At 31.8% G+C, this 19,665-nt stretch overlaps 1 protein-coding gene across 1 annotated transcript in view; it reads left to right on the forward strand.

Moving 5' to 3' along the window:
* Positions 1-19,665, forward strand: part of LOC133635065 (E3 ubiquitin-protein ligase RNF220-like) — a 119,390-nt gene that overhangs the window by 71,311 nt on the left and 28,414 nt on the right. Inside the window, exons 3-5 of the mRNA XM_062027818.1 lie at positions 5,202-5,328; positions 17,039-17,081; positions 17,157-17,249. Of these exons, the coding sequence (XP_061883802.1) occupies positions 5,202-5,328; positions 17,039-17,081; positions 17,157-17,249 (263 nt within the window). The remainder of the gene's footprint in view (positions 1-5,201; positions 5,329-17,038; positions 17,082-17,156; positions 17,250-19,665) is intronic.

The raw sequence follows: 19,665 nt of genomic DNA on the forward strand, positions 1-19,665 counted from the left end.
TAATAGGCTCGCTTTGTTTGCTCCTTTCCTAAGTATACACCCAAGAGTCCTAATTTGTTACTCGACGCTTTCCGGCTAGCATGCTAACTGTTAGCATTTTTTCCCATTCGAGTCTAACTGGCAATTTGTCAAACGTCCACAAGCAACCTATTCAAACCATTCCTAAGTCCAAATGCTCACTGATAATGTTAGTCAACGCTAATGTTAGCACGCTACCAATTTACTGAAGTAGCTTTTTAGCAAATGCTTTCTGGCATACGCTTCAAATTCAAATATGTTACTTAGCACATGCTAACTGTTACCAGGCTAGCTTTTTTTTATGCCCGAGAGTCAAATATTTCATTATTTTATGCATGCTAAACTTTAGCATGCTAATGTTAGCACGTTATTAGGCTCGCTTTATTTGCTCATTTTTCAACTAAACATCCAAGAGTCCTAATTTGTCGCTTGACGCAATCTCGCTAGCATGCTAACTGTTAGCATTTTTTCCCATTCGAGTCAAACGTCCACTAGCAACCAATTCAAACCATTCTAAAGTCAAAATGCTCACTGATGTTAGCCAATGCTAACGTTAGCATGCTAGCAATTGACTGAACAAGCTTTTTTGGTCAAATTTTTGTCAGATTCAAATATGTTGTTAATTAGCACAAAGCCACGCACGCACGCACGGGTACTGTTCGCGTTTCAACTACGAGGGTACCAATTAGGTTTGTACTGGATACCGGGACTAATAAAGTAAATAAGGACAATACTGCCTTGATAAATACCTGTACTTTTTTAATGGACGTGATGGCGAACGTGGTGACTAATGTGAGCCGAGGCTAGGTATGTATATCGTTAGGATTTTATCGATATCGATACCGTATTCAACTTTTATTCTATCTGGCTACCATGCTAACTGTTAACATTTTTTTCCCCGTTCAAGTTGAATTGGCAATTCCTCAAACGTCCACAAGCAACCAATTCCAACCGTTCCAAGTCGAAATGCTCACTGATAATGTTAGTCAACGCTAATGTTAGCACTCTACCAGATTACTGAATTAGCTTTTTAGCAAATGCTTTCTGGCATATGCCTCGGATTCAAATATGTTACTTAGCACATGCTAACTGTTACCAGGCTAGCTTTTTTTTTACGCCTGAGAGTCAAATATTTCATTATTTTATGCATGCTAATGTTAGCATGTTAATAGGCTCGCTTTGTTTGCTCCTTTCCTAAGTATACACCCAAGAGTCCTAATTTGTTACTCGACGCTTTCCGGCTAGCATGCTAACTGTTAGCATTTTTTCCCATTCGAGTCTAACTGGCAATTTGTCAAACGTCCACAAGCAACCTATTCAAACCATTCCTAAGTCCAAATGCTCACTGATAATGTTAGTCAACGCTAATGTTAGCACGCTACCAATTTACTGAAGTAGCTTTTTAGCAAATGCTTTCTGGCATACGCTTCAAATTCAAATATGTTACTTAGCACATGCTAACTGTTACCAGGCTAGCTTTTTTTTACGCCTGAGAGTCAAATATTTCATTATTTTATGCATGCTAAACTTTAGCATGCTAATGTTAGCACGTTATTAGGCTCGCTTTATTTGCTAATTTTTCAACTAAACATCCAAGAGTCCTAATTTGTCGCTTGACGCAATCTGGCTAGCATGCTAACTGTTAGCATTTTTTCCCATTCGAGTCAAACGTCCACTAGCAACCAATTCAAACCATTCTAAAGTAAAAATGCTCACTGATGTTAGCCAATGCTAACGTTAGCATGCTAGCAATTGACTGAACTAGCTTTTTTTTGTCAAATCTTTGCTGCTATAGATTCAAATATGTTGTTAACTAGCCCATGCTAACTGTTACCAGGCTAGCTTTTTATTACGCCTGAGAGTCAAATATTTCATTATTTTATGCATGCTAAACATTAGCATGTTAATGTTAGCACGTTATCAGGCTCGCTTTATTTGCTCGTTTTTCGAGTATACACCCAAGAGTCCTAATTTGTTACTTGACGCAATCTGGCTAGCATGCTGACTGTTAGCATTTTTTCCCATTCGAGTCTAACTGGCAATTTGTCAAACGTCCACAAGCAACCAACTCCAACCATTCTAAAGTCAAAATGCTCACTGATGTTAGCCAATACTAACGTTAGCATACTAGTCATTGACTGAGCTTTTTTTTGTCAAATGTGTTGTTGCTGTATGCCTCAGATTCAAATATGTTGTTAATTAGCCCGTGCTAACTGTTACCAGGCTAGCTTTTTATTACGCCTGAGAGTCAAATATTTCATTATTTTATGCATGCTAAACTTTAGCATGCTAATGTTAGCACATTATCAGGCTCGCTTTATTTGCTCGTTTTTCGAGTATACACCCAAGAGTCCTAATTTGTTACTTGACGCAATCTGGCTAGCATGCTAACTGTTAGCATTTTTTCCCATTCGAGTCAAACATCCACAAGCAACCAATTCAAACCATTCTAAAGTCAAAATGCTAACTGATCATTTTAGCCAATGGTAACGTTAGCATGCTAGCAATTGACTGAACTAGCTTTTTTTTTGTCAAATGTTTTGTTGCTGTATGCCTCAGATTCAAATATGTTGTTAATTAGCCCATGCTAACTGTTACCAGGCTAGCTTTTTATTACGCCTGAGCGTCAAATATTTCATTATTTTATGCATGCTAAACTTTAGCATGTTACTGTTAGCACGTTATCAGGCTCGCTTTATTTGCTCGTTTTTCGAGTATACACCCAAGAGTCCTAATTTGTTACTTGACGCAATCTGGCTAGCATGCTAAGTGTTAGCATTTTTTCCCATTCGGGTCTAACTGGCAATTTGTCAAACGTCCACAAGCAACCAATTCAAACCATTCTAAAGTCAAAATGCTCACTGATGTTAGCCAATGCTAACGTTAGCATGCTAGCAATTGACTGAACTAGCTTTTTTTTTGTCAAATCTTTGCTGCTATATGCCTTAGATTCAAATATGTTGTTAACTAGCCCATGCTAACTGTTACCAGGCTAGCTTTTTATTACGCCTGAGAGTCAAATATTTCATTATTTTATGCATGCTAAACTTTAGCATGCTAATGTTAGCACGTTATCAGGCTCGCTTTATTTGCTCGTTTTTCGAGTATACACCCAGGAGTCCTAATTTGTTACTTGACGCTTTTGATGCTAACTATTAGCATTTTTTTTAAATATATTTGAGCATTTAAGTTAATTTTGAGGAATTCACCACAGACTCATATATTTTGTGACTTGGCGTTAACTAGTATGCTAACTTTTTTAGCAAATTTTGTAGGTATACAACTCCAAGTATCATATTTTGGTTCTAGACGCATGCTAACTGTTAGCATGCTAACCTTAACATGTTAGCTTTTTTTTAAAACTATTTTTGCAGGTATACAACTAACTAGGGATGAACAGTATAATGTTAGTATCACTGTTTTAAATTAAAATGATCGTAAAACCGCGATTGGTAACGCTGATAAACCCTCGGACTGGAGAAGCAAGCTAGCGCCAGCCAGCTAGCGTAAATGCTCAAATGAAAACAAGAGACATTAACCTCTTTCTTCGTTTTATGCTAGCTTTTTGAGCTTGTTTTGCAGATATTTCCCCTCGGGGATTAATAAAGTACTTCTGATTCTGATTCTGATACACCTCAAAGTCATACATTTTGGACACGCTAACTGTTGGCACGCTAATGTTAGCATGTCCGCATACCAACGTTTTATGCTAGCTTTTTGAGCTTATTTTGCAGATATTTCCCCTCGGGGATTAATAAAGAACTTCTGATTCTGATTCTGCTACACCTCACAGTCATACATTTTGGACATGCTAACTGTTGGCACGCTAATGTTAGCATGTCTGCATATCAACATTTTATGTTAGCATTTTTTTAGCTTATTTTGCAGATATTTCCCCTCGGGGATTGATAAAGTACTTCTGATTCTGATTCTGCTACACCTCACAGTCATACATTTTGGACACGCTAACTGTTGGCACGCTAATGTTAGCATGTCTGCATACCAACGTTTTATGCTAGCTTTTTGAGCTTATTTTGCAGATATTTCCCCTCGGGGATTAATAAAGAACTTCTGATTCTGATTCTGCTACACCTCACAGTCATACATTTTGGACATGCTAACTGTTGGCACGCTAATGTTAGCATGTCTGCATATCAACATTTTATGTTAGCATTTTTTTAGCTTATTTTGCAGACATTTCCCCTCGGGGATTGATAAAGTACTTCTGATTCTGATTCTGCTACACCTCACAGTCATACATTTTGGACACGCTAACTGTTGGCACGCTAATGTTAGCATGTCTGCATACCAACGTTTTATGCTATCTTTTTGAGCTTATTTTGCAGATATTTCTCCTCGGGGATTAATAAAGTACTTCTGATTCTGATTCTGATACACCTAAAAGTCATACATTTTGGACACGCTAACTGTTGGCACGCTAATGTTAGCATGTCCGCATACCAACATTTTATGCTAGCTTTTTGAGCTTATTTTGCAGATATTTCTCCTCGGGGATTAATAAAGTACTTCTGATTCTGCTACACCTCAAAGTCATACATTTTGGACATGCTAACTGTTGGCACGCTAATGTTAGCATGTCCCAATACCAACGTTATATGCTATCTTTTTGAGCTTATTTTGCAGATATACACCTCACAGTCACATATTTTGGACATGCTAACTGTTTCATGCTAGCTTATTTACTTATTTAACTGTTCGCATTTCAGTTCGGCTTCGACACCCCGCCTCCGAGACAGCTTTTAGTAGTTGACATATGTGACATATGTCGGGTGCTTCCTCCTCACGACCGTCTTAATGTAAACCTTCTCAAAACCGACATTGGCCCTCCCTTCGCCGGCCCCGCGGAGATGGCAAATTAGGCGCTTACCGCTTGCTAGCGCCGAGTGACTGATGGAATCAGGAGTAAATCACCTCATCTCGGAGGTAAAATCTTGATATAGTGGAGCTCCTCGGGATCCCAGCTGGCTGCTTATGGCGGTAATCCATCAGCGGGGCCCAATGGGGCGAGCGGGCCCCCCCCCATGGGTAATGTTCCCATTGACAGGCTGTGACACCTGTCTCTAGGATTCTTTGGTCCGGTTCCGCAGAAAAAACTGTTATTTACTTATATTCAACAGACTGGTCGGGACTATGACTTGAACAACTTCCTGGATTGTTCGCAGGCAAGGTGAAGGTTTTCTACGACGCCGGGGCTCCGGTGTGTCCGGTGTGCCAGAACGTTCTGCGACCCGGCGAGCTGCAAGACCACATGGAGCAGGAGTTGACGCAACTCAGCCAGCTTCAAATCAGGTAGCACAAAGCCACGCACGCACACACGGGTACCGTTCACGTTTCAACTGAGAGGGTACCAATTAGGTTGTACGGGATACTAATAAAGTAAATAAGGACAATACTGCCTTTGAAAAATACCTGTACTTTTTTAATGGACATGATGGCGAACGTGGTGACTAATGTGAGCCGAGGCTAGGTATGTGTATCGTTATAATTTACTATGTACACAACAAATTAAGTTATAATTTTCTATGTACACAATAAATAATGATATAATTTACTATGTACACAATAAGTAATGTTAGAATTTACTATGTACACAAAAAATTATGTTATAATTGACTATGTGCACAATAAATAATGTTATAATTGATTATGTACACAACAAATAATGTTATTTTACTATGTACACAATAAATAATGTTATAATTTACTATGTACACAACAAATAATGGTATAATTTACTATGTACACAATAAATAATGTTATTTACTATGTACACAACAAATAATGTTCAAATTTACAATGTACACAATAAATAATTTAATAATTTACAATGTACACAACAAATGTTATAATTTACTATGTACACAACAAATAATGTTATAATTTACTACGTACACAATAAATAATGATATAATTTACTATGTACACAATAAATAGTGTTATAATTTATTATATACACAATAAATAGTGTTATGATTTATTATGTACACACACACGGGTACCGTTCACGTTTCAACTGAGAGGGTACCAATTAGGTTGTACGGGATACTAATAAAGTAAATAAGGACAATACTGCCTTTGAAAAATACCTGTACTTTTTTAATGGACATGATGGCGAACGTGGTGACTAATGTGAGCCGAGGCTAGGTATGTATATCGTTATAATTTATTATGTACACAACAAATTAAGTTATAATTTTCTATGTACACAATAAATAATGCTATAATTTACTATGTACACAATGAATAATGTTATAATATACTATGTACACAAAAAATTATGTTATAATTGACTATGTGCACAATAAATAATGTTGTAATTGATTATGTACACAACAAATAATGTTAATTTACTATGTACACAATAAATAATGTTATAATTTACTATGTACACAACAAATAATGGTATAATTTACTATGTACACAATAAATAATGTTATTTACTATGTACACAACAAATAATGTTCAAATTTACTATGTACACAATAAATAATTTAATAATTTACAATGTACACAACAAATGTTATAATTTACTATGTACACAACAAATAATGTTATAACTTACTACGTACACAATAAAGTTATAATTTACTATGTACACAATAAATAGTGTTATAATTTATTATATACACAATAAATAGTGTTATGATTTAATATGTACACACACACGGGTACCGTTCACGTTTCAACTGAGAGGGTACCAATTAAGTTGTACGGGATACTAATAAAGTAAATAAGGACAATACTGCCTTTGAAAAATACCTGTACTTTTTTAATGGACATGATGGCGAACGTGGTGACTAATGTGAGCCGAGGCTAGGTATGTGTATCGTTATAATTTACTATGTACACAACAAATTAAGTTATAATTTTCTATGTACACAATAAATAATGTTATAATTTACTATGTACACAATAAATAATGTTATAATTTACTATGTACACAAAACATTATGTTATAATTGACTATGTGCACAATAAATAATGTTATAATTGATTATGTACACAACAAATAATGTTAATTTACTATGTACACAATAAATAATGTTATAATTTACTATGTACACAATAAATAGTCTTATGATATATTATGTACACACACACGTGTACCGTTCACGTTTCAACTGAGAGGGTACCAATTAAGTTGTACGGGATACTAATAAAGTAAATAAGGACAATACTGCCTTTGAAAAATACCTGTACTTTTTTAATGGACATGATGGCGAACGTGGTGACTAATGTGAGCCGAGGCTAGGTATGTGTATCGTTATAATTTACTATGTACACAACAAATTAAGTTATAATTTTCTATGTACACAATAAATAATGCTATAATTTACTATGTACACAATAAATAATGTTATAATTTACTATGTACACAAAAAATTATGTTATAATTGACTATGTGCACAATAAATAATGTTATAATTGATTATGTACACAACAAATAATGTTAATTTACTATGTACACAATAAATAATGTTATAATTTACTATGTACACAATAAATAGTGTTATGATTTATTATGTACACACACACGTGTACCGTTCACGTTTCAACTGAGAGGGTACCAATTAGGTTGTACGGGATACTAATAAAGTAAATAAGGACAATACTGCCTTTGAAAAATACCTGTACTTTTTTAATGGACATGATGGCGAACGTGGTGACTAATGTGAGCCGAGGCTAGGTATGTGTATCGTTATAATTTACTATGTACACAAAAAATTAAGTTATAATTTTCTATGTACACAATAAATAATGCTATAATTTACTATGTACACAATAAGTAATGTTATAATTTACTATGTACACAAAAAATTATGTTATAATTGACTATGTGCACAATAAATAATGTTATAATTGATTATGTACACAACAAATAATGTTAATTTACTATGTACACAATAAATAATGTTATAATTTACTATGTACACAACAAATAATGGTATAATTTACTATGTACACAATAAATAATGTTATTTACTATGTACACAACAAATAATGTTCAAATTTACTATGTACACAATAAATAATTTAATAATTTACAATGTACACAACAAATGTTATAATTTACTATGTACACAACAAATAATGTTATAATTTATCTACTTACACAATAAAGTTATAATTTACTATGTACACAATAAATAGTGTTATAATTTATTATATACACAATAAATAGTGTTATGATTTAATATGTACACACACACGTGTACCGTTCACGTTTCAACTGAGAGGGTACCAATTAGGTTGTACGGGATACTAATAAAGTAAATAAGGACAATACTGCCTTTGAAAAATACCTGTACTTTTTTAATGGACATGATGGCGAACGTGGTGACTAATGTGAGCCGAGGCTAGGTATGTGTATCATTATAATTTACTATGTACACAACAAATTAAGTTATAATTTTCTATGTACACAATAAATAATGCTATAATTTACTATGTACACAATAAGTAATGTTATAATTTACTATGTACACAAAAAATTATGTTATAATTGACTATGTGCACAATAAATAATGTTATAATTGATTATGTACACAACAAATAATGTTATTTTACTATGTACACAATAAATAATGTTATAATTTACTATGTACACAACAAATAATGGTATAATTTACTATGTACACAATAAATAATGTTATTTACTATGTACACAACAAATAATGTTCAAATTTACTATGTACACAATAAATAATTTAATAATTTACAATGTACACAACAAATGTTATAATTTACTATGTACACAACAAATAATGTTATAATTTACTACGTACACAATAAAGTTATAATTTACTATGTACACAATAAATAGTGTTATAATTTATTACATACACAATAAATAGTGTTATGATTTAATATGTACACACACACGTGTACCGTTCACGTTTCAACTGAGAGGGTACCAATTAAGTTGTACGGGATACTAATAAAGTAAATAAGGACAATACTGCCTTTGAAAAATACCTGTACTTTTTTAATGGACATGATGGCGAACGTGGTGACTAATGTGAGCCGAGGCTAGGTATGTGTATCGTTATAATTTACTATGTACACAACAAACTAAGTTATAATTTTCTATGTACACAATAAATAATGCTATAATTTACTATGTACACAATAAATAATGTTATAATTTACTATGTACACAAAAAATTATGTTATAATTGACTATGTGCACAATAAATAATGTTATAATTGATTATGTACACAACAAATAATGTTAATTTACTATGTACACAATAAATAATGTTATAATTTACTATGTACACAATAAATAGTGTTATGATTTATTATGTACACACACACGTGTACCGTTCACGTTTCAACTGAGAGGGTACCAATTAAGTTGTACGGGATACTAATAAAGTAAATAAGGACAATACTGCCTTTGAAAAATACCTGTACTTTTTTAATGGACATGATGGCGAACGTGGTGACTAATGTGAGCCGAGGCTAGGTATGTATATCGTTAGGATTTTATCGCTATCGATACCGGCATTCAACTTTTATTTTATCTGGCTACCATGCTAACTGTTAGCATTTTTTTCCCCCGTTCAAGTTGAATTGGCAATTCCTCATACGTCCACAAGCAACCAATTCCAACCGTTCCAAAGTCGAAATGCTCACTGATAACGTTAGTCAACGCTAATGTTAGCACGCTACCAATTTACTGGATTAGCTTTTTAGCAAATGCTTGCTGGCATGCGCCTCACATTTAAGTATGCTACTTGACACATGCTAACTGTTACCAGGCTAGCTTTTCAATACGCCTGAGAGTCAAATATTTCATTATTTTTTTACGTGTGCTAAACTTTAGCATGCTAATGTTAGCGTGTTATTAGGCTCCCTTTATATATACACTCAGCAATCCTAATTTGTCACTTGACGCTATCGGGCTAGCTTGCTAACTGTTAGCTGCTCACATCTTTCATATTGTTGACCAGGAGCCTCATTGCTGCTCACATCTTTCATATTGCAGCCGTCAGCCTGCAGGACACACATCTCGACAATAATGTCCGCTAATGGCTGCTGGGAGACAAACATGCTCGCTGGTGCGCACGCACACGTAATACGCAACATATGACACACACACACACACACACACACCGAAGAAGGATTTTTCCAATAAAGACATTGCACTCCAAATCTGCTTAAAGACCACTTGGTGGACAGTAATGGTGTCAAATTGTGCTTGGTCCACAGGGACACTCAGTGTGTGTGTGTGTGTGTGTGTGTGTGTGTGTGTGTGTGTGTGTGTGTGTGTGTGTGTGTGTGTGTGTGTGTGTGTGTGTGTGTGTGTGTGTGTGTGTGTGTGTGTGTGTGTGTGTGTGTGTGTGTGTGTGTGAAAAGACTGCACACACCCTTAGGTGTGGACAAGATGAAAACAGGCTGCCGACAAGATTACAGGATAATATGGTCTTCTGTGTTATGATTTACTATGTACACAATAAATATTGTGATCATTTACTATCCACATAGTAAATAGTGTTGTAATTTGTTAATTATGTACATCACAAATTGTGTTTTACTTTAACTATGTACACAATAAATATTGTGATTATAAACTATGTGCATGATAAATAGTGTTTTGATTTACTAACTGCGTACACAATAAACGTTATAATTTAGAGTGTACACAATAAATAGGATATGTTTTTAACTATATACACAGCAAATATTGTTATGATTTATTAACTATTTCCCCAATAAATAATGTGACCATTTGCTGTGTACACAATAAATATTGTTGTGATTTATTAACTATTTCCACAATAAATAATGTGACCATTTGCTGTGAACACAATAAATATTGTTGTGATTTATTAACTGTTTACACAATAAATAATGTTATAATTTATTAACTATGTACACAATAGATATTGTAATTTTTTAACTATATACATGATAAATATTATGATTTATTAACTATTTACACAATAAATATTGTTATAATTTACTATGTACACAATAACTAATGTTATAATTTACTATGTACACAATAAATAATGTTATAATTTACTATGTACACAAAAAGTAATGTTATAATTTACTATGTACACAAAAAGTAATGTTATAATTTACTATGTACACAACAAATCAAGTTATAATTTTCTATGTACACAATAAATAATGCTATAATTTACTATGTACACAATAAATAATGTTATGATTTACTATGTACACAATAAATATTGTGGTCATTTACTATCCACATAGTAAATAGTGTTGTAATTTGTTAATTATGTACATCATAAATTGTGTTTTAAATGATTAACTATGTACATAATAAATTGTGTTTTACTTTAACTGTGTACACAATAAATATTGTGATTATAAACTATGTACATGATAAATAGTGTTTTAATTGACTAACTGCGTACACAATAAACGTTATAATTTAGAGTGTACACAATAAATAGAATATGTTTTTAACTATATACACAGCAAATATTGTTATGATTTATTAACTATTTCCACAATAAATAATGTGACCATTTGCTGTGTACACAATAAATATTGTTGTGATTTATTAACTGTTTACACAATAAATAATGTTATAATTTATTAACTATGTACACATTAGATATTGTAATTTTTTAACTATATACTTAATAAATATTATGATTTATTAACTATTTACACAATAAATAATGTTATAATTTACTATGTACACAATAAATAATGTTATAATTTACTATGTACACAAAAAGTAATGTTATAATTTACTATGTACACAACAAATCAAGTTATAATTTTCTATGTACACAATAAATAATGCTATAATTTACTATGTACACAATAAATAATGTTATGATTTACTATGTACACAATAAATAGTGTGGTCATTTACTATCCACATAGTAAATAGTGTTGTAATTTGTTAATTATGTACATCATAAATTGTGTTTTAAATGATTAACTATGTACATAATAAATTGTGTTTTACTTTAACTGTGTACACAATAAATATTGTGATTATTAACTATGTACATAATAAATAGTGTTTTAATTTACTAACTGCGTACACAATAAACGTTATAGTTTAGAGTGTACACAATAAATATGATATGTTTTTAACTATATACACAGCAAATATTGTTATGATTTATTAACTATTTCCACAAAAAATAATGTGACCATTTGCTGTGTACACAATAAATATTGTTGTGATTTATTAACTGTTTACACAATAAATAATGTTATAATTTATTAACTATGTACACAATAGATATTGTAATTTTTTAACTATATACATAATAAATATTATGATTTATTAACTATTTACACAATAAATAATGTTATAATTTACTATGTACACAATAACTAATGTTATAATTTACTATGTACACAATAAATAATGTTATAATTTACTATGTACACAAAAAGTAATGTTATAATTTACTATGTACACAACAAATCAAGTTATAATTTTCTATGTACACAATAAATAATGCTATAATTTACTATGTACACAATAAATAATGTTATGATTTACTATGTACACAATAAATATTGTGATCATTTACTATCCACATAGTAAATAGTGTTGTAATTTGTTAATTATGTACATCATAAATTGTGTTTTAAATGATTAACTATGTACATCATAAATTGTGTTTTACTTTAACTATGTACACAATAAATATTGTGATTATAAACTATGTACATAATAAATAGTGTTTAAATTTACTAACTGCGTACACAATAAACGTTATAATTTAGAGTGTACACAATAAATAGGATATGTTTTTAACCATATACACAGCAAATATTGTTATGATTTATTAACTATTTCCACAGTAAATAATGTGACCATTTGCTGTGAACACAATAAATATTGTTGTGATTTATTAACTGTTTACACAATAAATAATGTTATAATTTATTAACTATGTACACAATAGATATTGTAATTTTTTAACTATATACATGATAAATATTATGATTTATTAACTATTTACACAATAAATATTGCTATAATTTACTATGTACACAATAACTAATGTTATAATTTACTATGTACACAATAAGTAATGTTATAATTTACTATGTACACAAAAAGTAATGTTATAATTGACTATGTACACAACAAATCAAGTTATAATTTTCTATGTACACAATAAGTCATGCTATAATTTACTATGTACACAATAAATAATGTTATGATTTACTATGTACACAATTTGGGGCAGTATAGCTCGGTTGGTAGAGTGGCCGTGCCAGCAACTTGAGGGTTGCAGGTTCGATCCCCGCTTCCGCCATCCTAGTCACTGCTGTTGTGTCCTTGGGCAAGACACTTTACCCACCTGCTCCCAGTGCCACCCACTCTGGTTTAAATGTAACTTAGATATTGGGTTTCACTATGTAAAGCGCTTTGAGTCACTAGAGAAAAGCGCTATATAAATATAATTCACTTCACTTCACTTCACAATAAATATTGTGGTAATTTACTATCCACATAGTAAATAGTGTAGTAATTTGTTAATTATGTACATCATAAATTGTGTTTTAAATGATTAACTATGTACATAATAAATTGTGTTTTACTTTAACTGTGCACATAATAAATATTGTGATTATAAACTATGTACATAATAAATAGTGTTTTAATTTACTAACTGCGTACACAATAAACGTTATAATTTAGAGTGTACACAATAAATAGGATATGTTTTTAACTATATACACAGCAAATATTGTTATGATTTATTAACTATTTCCACAGTAAATAATGTGACCATTTGCTGTGTAAACAATAAATATTGTTGTGATTTATTAACTGTTTACACAATAAATAATGTTATAATTTATTAACTATGTACACAATAGATATTGTAATTTTTTAACTATATACATAATAAATATTGTTATGATTTATTAACTATTTATACATTAATAATGTTATAATTTACTATGCACACCATAACTAATGTTATAATTTACTATATACACAATAAATAATATTATAACTTACTATGTACACAAAAATAATTTTATAATTTTCTATGTACACAATAAATAATGCTATAATTTACTATGTACACAATAAATAATGTTATAATTTACTATGTACACAAAAAATTATGTTATAATTTACTATGTACACAACAAATAATGTTGATTTACTATGTACACAATAAATAATGTTATAATTTACTATGTACACAACAAATAATTGTATAATTTACTATGTACACAATAAATAGTTATTTACTATGTACACAACAAATAATGTTCAAATTTACTATATACACAATAAATAATTTTATAATTTACAATGTACACAACAAATGTTATAATTTACTATGTACACAACAAATAATGTTATAATTTACTACGTACACAATAAATAATGTTATAATTTACTATGTACACAATAAATGTTATAATTTACTATGTACACAATAAATAGTGTTATAATTTATTATATACACAATAAATAGTGTTATGATTTATTATGTACACAATCCATCCATCCATTTCTACCGCTTATTCCCTTCGGGGTCGCGGGGGGCATGTACACAATAAATAATGTTATAATTGACTATGTACACAATAAATAATGTTATGATTGACTATTTACACAATAAATAGTTATAATTTACTATGTACACAATAAATAATGTTGGAATTTACTATGTACACAACAAATGTCATAATTTACTACGTACACAATAAATCAAGTTATAATTTACTATGTACACAATAAATAATGTTATAATTTACTATGTACACAATAAAGAATGTTATAATTTACTATGTACACAAAAAGTAATGTTATAATTTACTATGTACACAACAAATCAAGTTATAATTTTCTATGTACACAATAAATAATGCTATAATTTACTATGTACACAATAAATAATGTTATAATTTACTATGTACACAACAAATAATGTTAATTTACTATGTACACAATAAATAATGTTATAATTTACTATGTACACAATAAATAATGTTATTTACTATGTACACAACAAATAATGTTCAAATTTACTATGTACACAATAAATAATTTAATAATTTACAATGTACACAACAAATGTTATTATTTACTATGTACACAACAAATAATGTTGTAATTTACTACGTACACAATAAATAATGTTATAATTTACTATGTGCACAATAAATAATGTTATAATTTACTATGTACACAAAAAATGTTATAATTTACTATGTACACAATAAATAATGTTATAAATTACTATGTACACAATAAATAGTGTTATAATTTATTATGTACACATTAAATAGTGTTAGGATTTATTATGTACACAATCCATCCATCCATTTTCTACCGCTTATTCCCTTTGGGGTCGCAGGGGGCATGTACACAATAAATAATGTTATAATTTACTATGTACACAATAAATAATGTTATAAATTACTATGTACACAATAAATAATGTTATAATTGACTATTTACACAATAAATAGTTATAATTTACTATGTACACAATAAATAATGGTAGAATTTACTATGTACACAATAAATAATGGTAGAATTTACTATGTACACAACAAATGTTATAATTTACTACGTACACAATAAATCAAGTTATAATTTACTATGTACACAGTAAATAATGTTATAATTTACTATGTACACAATAAATAATGTTATAATTTACTATGTACACAAAAAGTAATGTTATAATTTACTATGTACACAACAAATCAAGTTATAATTTTCTATGTACACAATAAATAATGCTATAATTTACTATGTACACAAAAAATCAAGTTATAATTTACTATGTACACAATAAATAATGCTATAATTTACTATGTACACAATAAATAATGTTATAATTTACTATGTACACAACAAATAATGTTAATTTACTATGTACACAATAAATAATGTTATTTACTATGTACACAATAAATAATGTTATTTACTATGTACACAATAAATAATTTAATAATTTACAATGTACACAATAAATAATTTAATAATTTACAATGTACACAACAAATGTTATTATTTACTATGTACCCAACAAATAATGTTGTAATTTACTACATACACAATAAATAATGTTATAATTTACTATGTACACAATAAATGTTATAATTTACTATGTACACAATAAATAATTTTATACTTACTATGTACACAATAAATAGTGTTATAACTTATTATATACACAATAAATAGTGTTATGATTTATTATGTACACAATCCATCCATCCATTTTCTACCGCTTATTCCCTTCGGGGTCGCGGGGGGCATGTACACAATAAATAATGTTATAATTTACTATGTACACAATAAATAATGTTATAATTTATTATGTACACAATAAATAATGTTATAATTTACTATGTACACAATAAATAATTTTATAACTTACTATGTACACAAAAAGTAATGTTATATTTTACTATGTACACAACAAATCAAGTTATAATTTTCTATGTACACAATAAATAATGCTATAATTTACTATGTACACAATAATATTATATTTTACTATGTACACAACAAATAATGTTAATTTACTATGTACACAATAAATAATGTTATAATTTACTATGTACACAATAAATAATGTTATTTACTATGTACACAACAAACAATGTTCAAATTTACTATGTACACAATAAACAATTTAATAATTTACAATGTACACAACAAATAATGTTGTAATTTACTACGTACACAATAAATAATGTTATAATTTACTATGTGCACAATAAATAATGTTATAATTTACTATGTACACAATAAATGTTATAATTTACTATGTACACAATAAATAATGTTATAATTTACTATGTACACAATAAATAATGTTATAATTTACTATTTACACAATAAATAGTTATAATTGACTATGTACACAATAAATATTGTTATAATATATTAACTACAGAATAAAAACAGGCAACTTACAAGATGTTGTTTCCAAGAAAAGATATAAATATTGTTTATTGTTGCTGTGCTCATGTCTTGTTTGTGTCTCCGCCTCCCAAGTGTCACACCTGTGCAGCACGAGCACGCCATGAGGACGCCAAAGGTAAACGGCGTCCATCTTGTCAGCATGTCACCTTCACCTGTGCGGCTCCACCTTCCAATCTGTGTCTGCTCTCAGCTTCTGTCATTCTCGCTGCACATCAAACGGGAAGGAAGTTCCCCCAAGTCATCGCCACGACCTGCCGATGACACGCACTCAGACCGCTATCAGGTGGGATGTTACACTATCATGTTAGTGAGGGCCACACCTCAATGATGGCACTCAGACCGCTATCAGGTAGGATGTTACACTATCATGTTAGTGAGGGCCACACCTCAATGATGGCACTCAGACCGCTATCAGGTGGGATGTTACACTATCATGTTAGTGAGGGCCACACCTCAATGATGGCACTCAGACCGCTATCAGGTAGGATGTTACACTATCATGTTAGTGAGGGCCACACCTCAATGATGGCACTCAGACCGCTATCAGGTAGGATGTTACACTATCATGTTAGTGAGGGCCACACCTCAATGATGGCACTCAGACCGCTATCAGGTGGGATGTTACACTATCATGTTAGTGAGGGCCACACCTCAATGATGGCACTCAGACCGCTATCAGGTGGGATGTTACACTATCATGTTAGTGAGGGCCACACCTCAATGATGGCACTCAGACCGCTATCAGGTAGGATGTTACACTATCATGTTAGTGAGGGCCACACCTCAATGATGGCACTCAGACCGCTATCAGGTAGGATGTTACACTATCATGTTAGTGAGGGCCACACCTCAATGATGGCACTCAGACCGCTATCAGGTAGGATGTTACACTATCATGTAGGATGTTACACTATCATGTTAGTGAGGGCCACACCTCAATGATGGCACTCAGACCGCTATCAGGTGGGATGTTACACTATCATGTTAGTGAGGGCCACACCTCAATGATGGCACTCAGACCGCTATCAGGTAGGATGTTACACTATCATGTTAGTGAGGGCCACACCTCAATGATGGCACTCAGACCGCTATCAGGTAGGATGTTACACTATCATGTTAGTGAGGGCCACACCTCAATGATGGCACTCAGACCGCTATCAGGTAGGATGTTACACTATCATGTAGGATGTTACACTATCATGTTAGTGAGGGCCACACCTCAATGATGGCACTCAGACCGCTATCAGGTAGGATGTTACACTATCATGTTAGTGAGGGCCACACCTCAATGATGGCACTCAGACCGCTATCAGGTGGGATGTTACACTATCATGTTAGTGAGGGCCACACCTCAAGGATGGCACTCAGACCGCTATCAGGTGGGATGTTACACTATCATGTTAGTGAGGGCCACACCTCAATGATGGCACTCAGACCGCTATCAGGTGGGATGTTACACTATCATGTTAGTGAGGGCCACACCTCAAGGATGGCACTCAGACCGCTATCAGGTGGGATGTTACACTATCATGTTAGTGAGGGCCACACCTCAATGATGGCACTCAGACCGCTATCAGGTAGGATGTTACACTATCATGTTAGTGAGGGCCACACCTCAATGATGGCACTCAGACCGCTATCAGGTAGGATGTTACACTATCATGTTAGTGAGGGCCACACCTCAATGATGGCACTCAGACCGCTATCAGGTAGGATGTTACACTATCATGTTAGTGAGGGCCACACCTCAATGATGGCACTCAGACCGCTATCAGGTGGGATGTTACACTATCATGTTAGTGAGGGCCACACCTCAAGGATGGCACTCAGACCGCTATCAGGTGGGATGTTACACTATCATGTTAGTGAGGGCCACACCTCAATGATGGCACTCAGACCGCTATCAGGTGGGATGTTACACTATCATGTTAGTGAGGGCCACACCTCAAGGATGGCACTCAGACCGCTATCAGGTGGGATGTTACACTATCATGTTAGTGAGGGCCACACCTCAATGATGGCACTCAGACCGCTATCAGGTAGGATGTTACACTATCATGTTAGTGAGGGCCACACCTCAATGATGGCACTCAGACCGCTATCAGGTAGGATGTTACACTATCATGTTAGTGAGGGCCACACCTCAATGATGGCACTCAGACCGCTATCAGGTAGGATGTTACACTATCATGTTAGTGAGGGCCACACCTCAATGATGGCACTCAGACCGCTATCAGGTAGGATGTTACACTATCATGTTAGTGAGGGCCACAATCATGTTAGTGAGGGCCACACCTCAATGATGACACTCCTCTCGTGAATAAACATAAATAGTTTAGACGTTTTTTTTTAAATAAATCAAACACACAATAAAAATGTTACAATTTACTATGTACACAACAAATAATGTTATAATTGACTATGTACACAATAAATATTGTATAATTTACTATGTACACAATAAATAATGTTGTAATTTACTATGTACACAATAAATATGTTATAATTGATTAAGTATGTACACAATAAATATTGTTGTATTTTATTAACTATGTACACAATAAATATTGTTATATTTTATTAACTATGTACACAATAAATATTGTTGTATTTTATTAACTATGTACACAATAAATATTGTTATAATTGATTAAGTATGTACACAATAAATATTGTTGTATTTTATTAACTATGTACAC

Source organism: Entelurus aequoreus, linkage group LG19 (genome assembly GCF_033978785.1).
Source record: "Entelurus aequoreus isolate RoL-2023_Sb linkage group LG19, RoL_Eaeq_v1.1, whole genome shotgun sequence".
NCBI lineage: Eukaryota > Metazoa > Chordata > Actinopteri > Syngnathiformes > Syngnathidae > Entelurus > Entelurus aequoreus.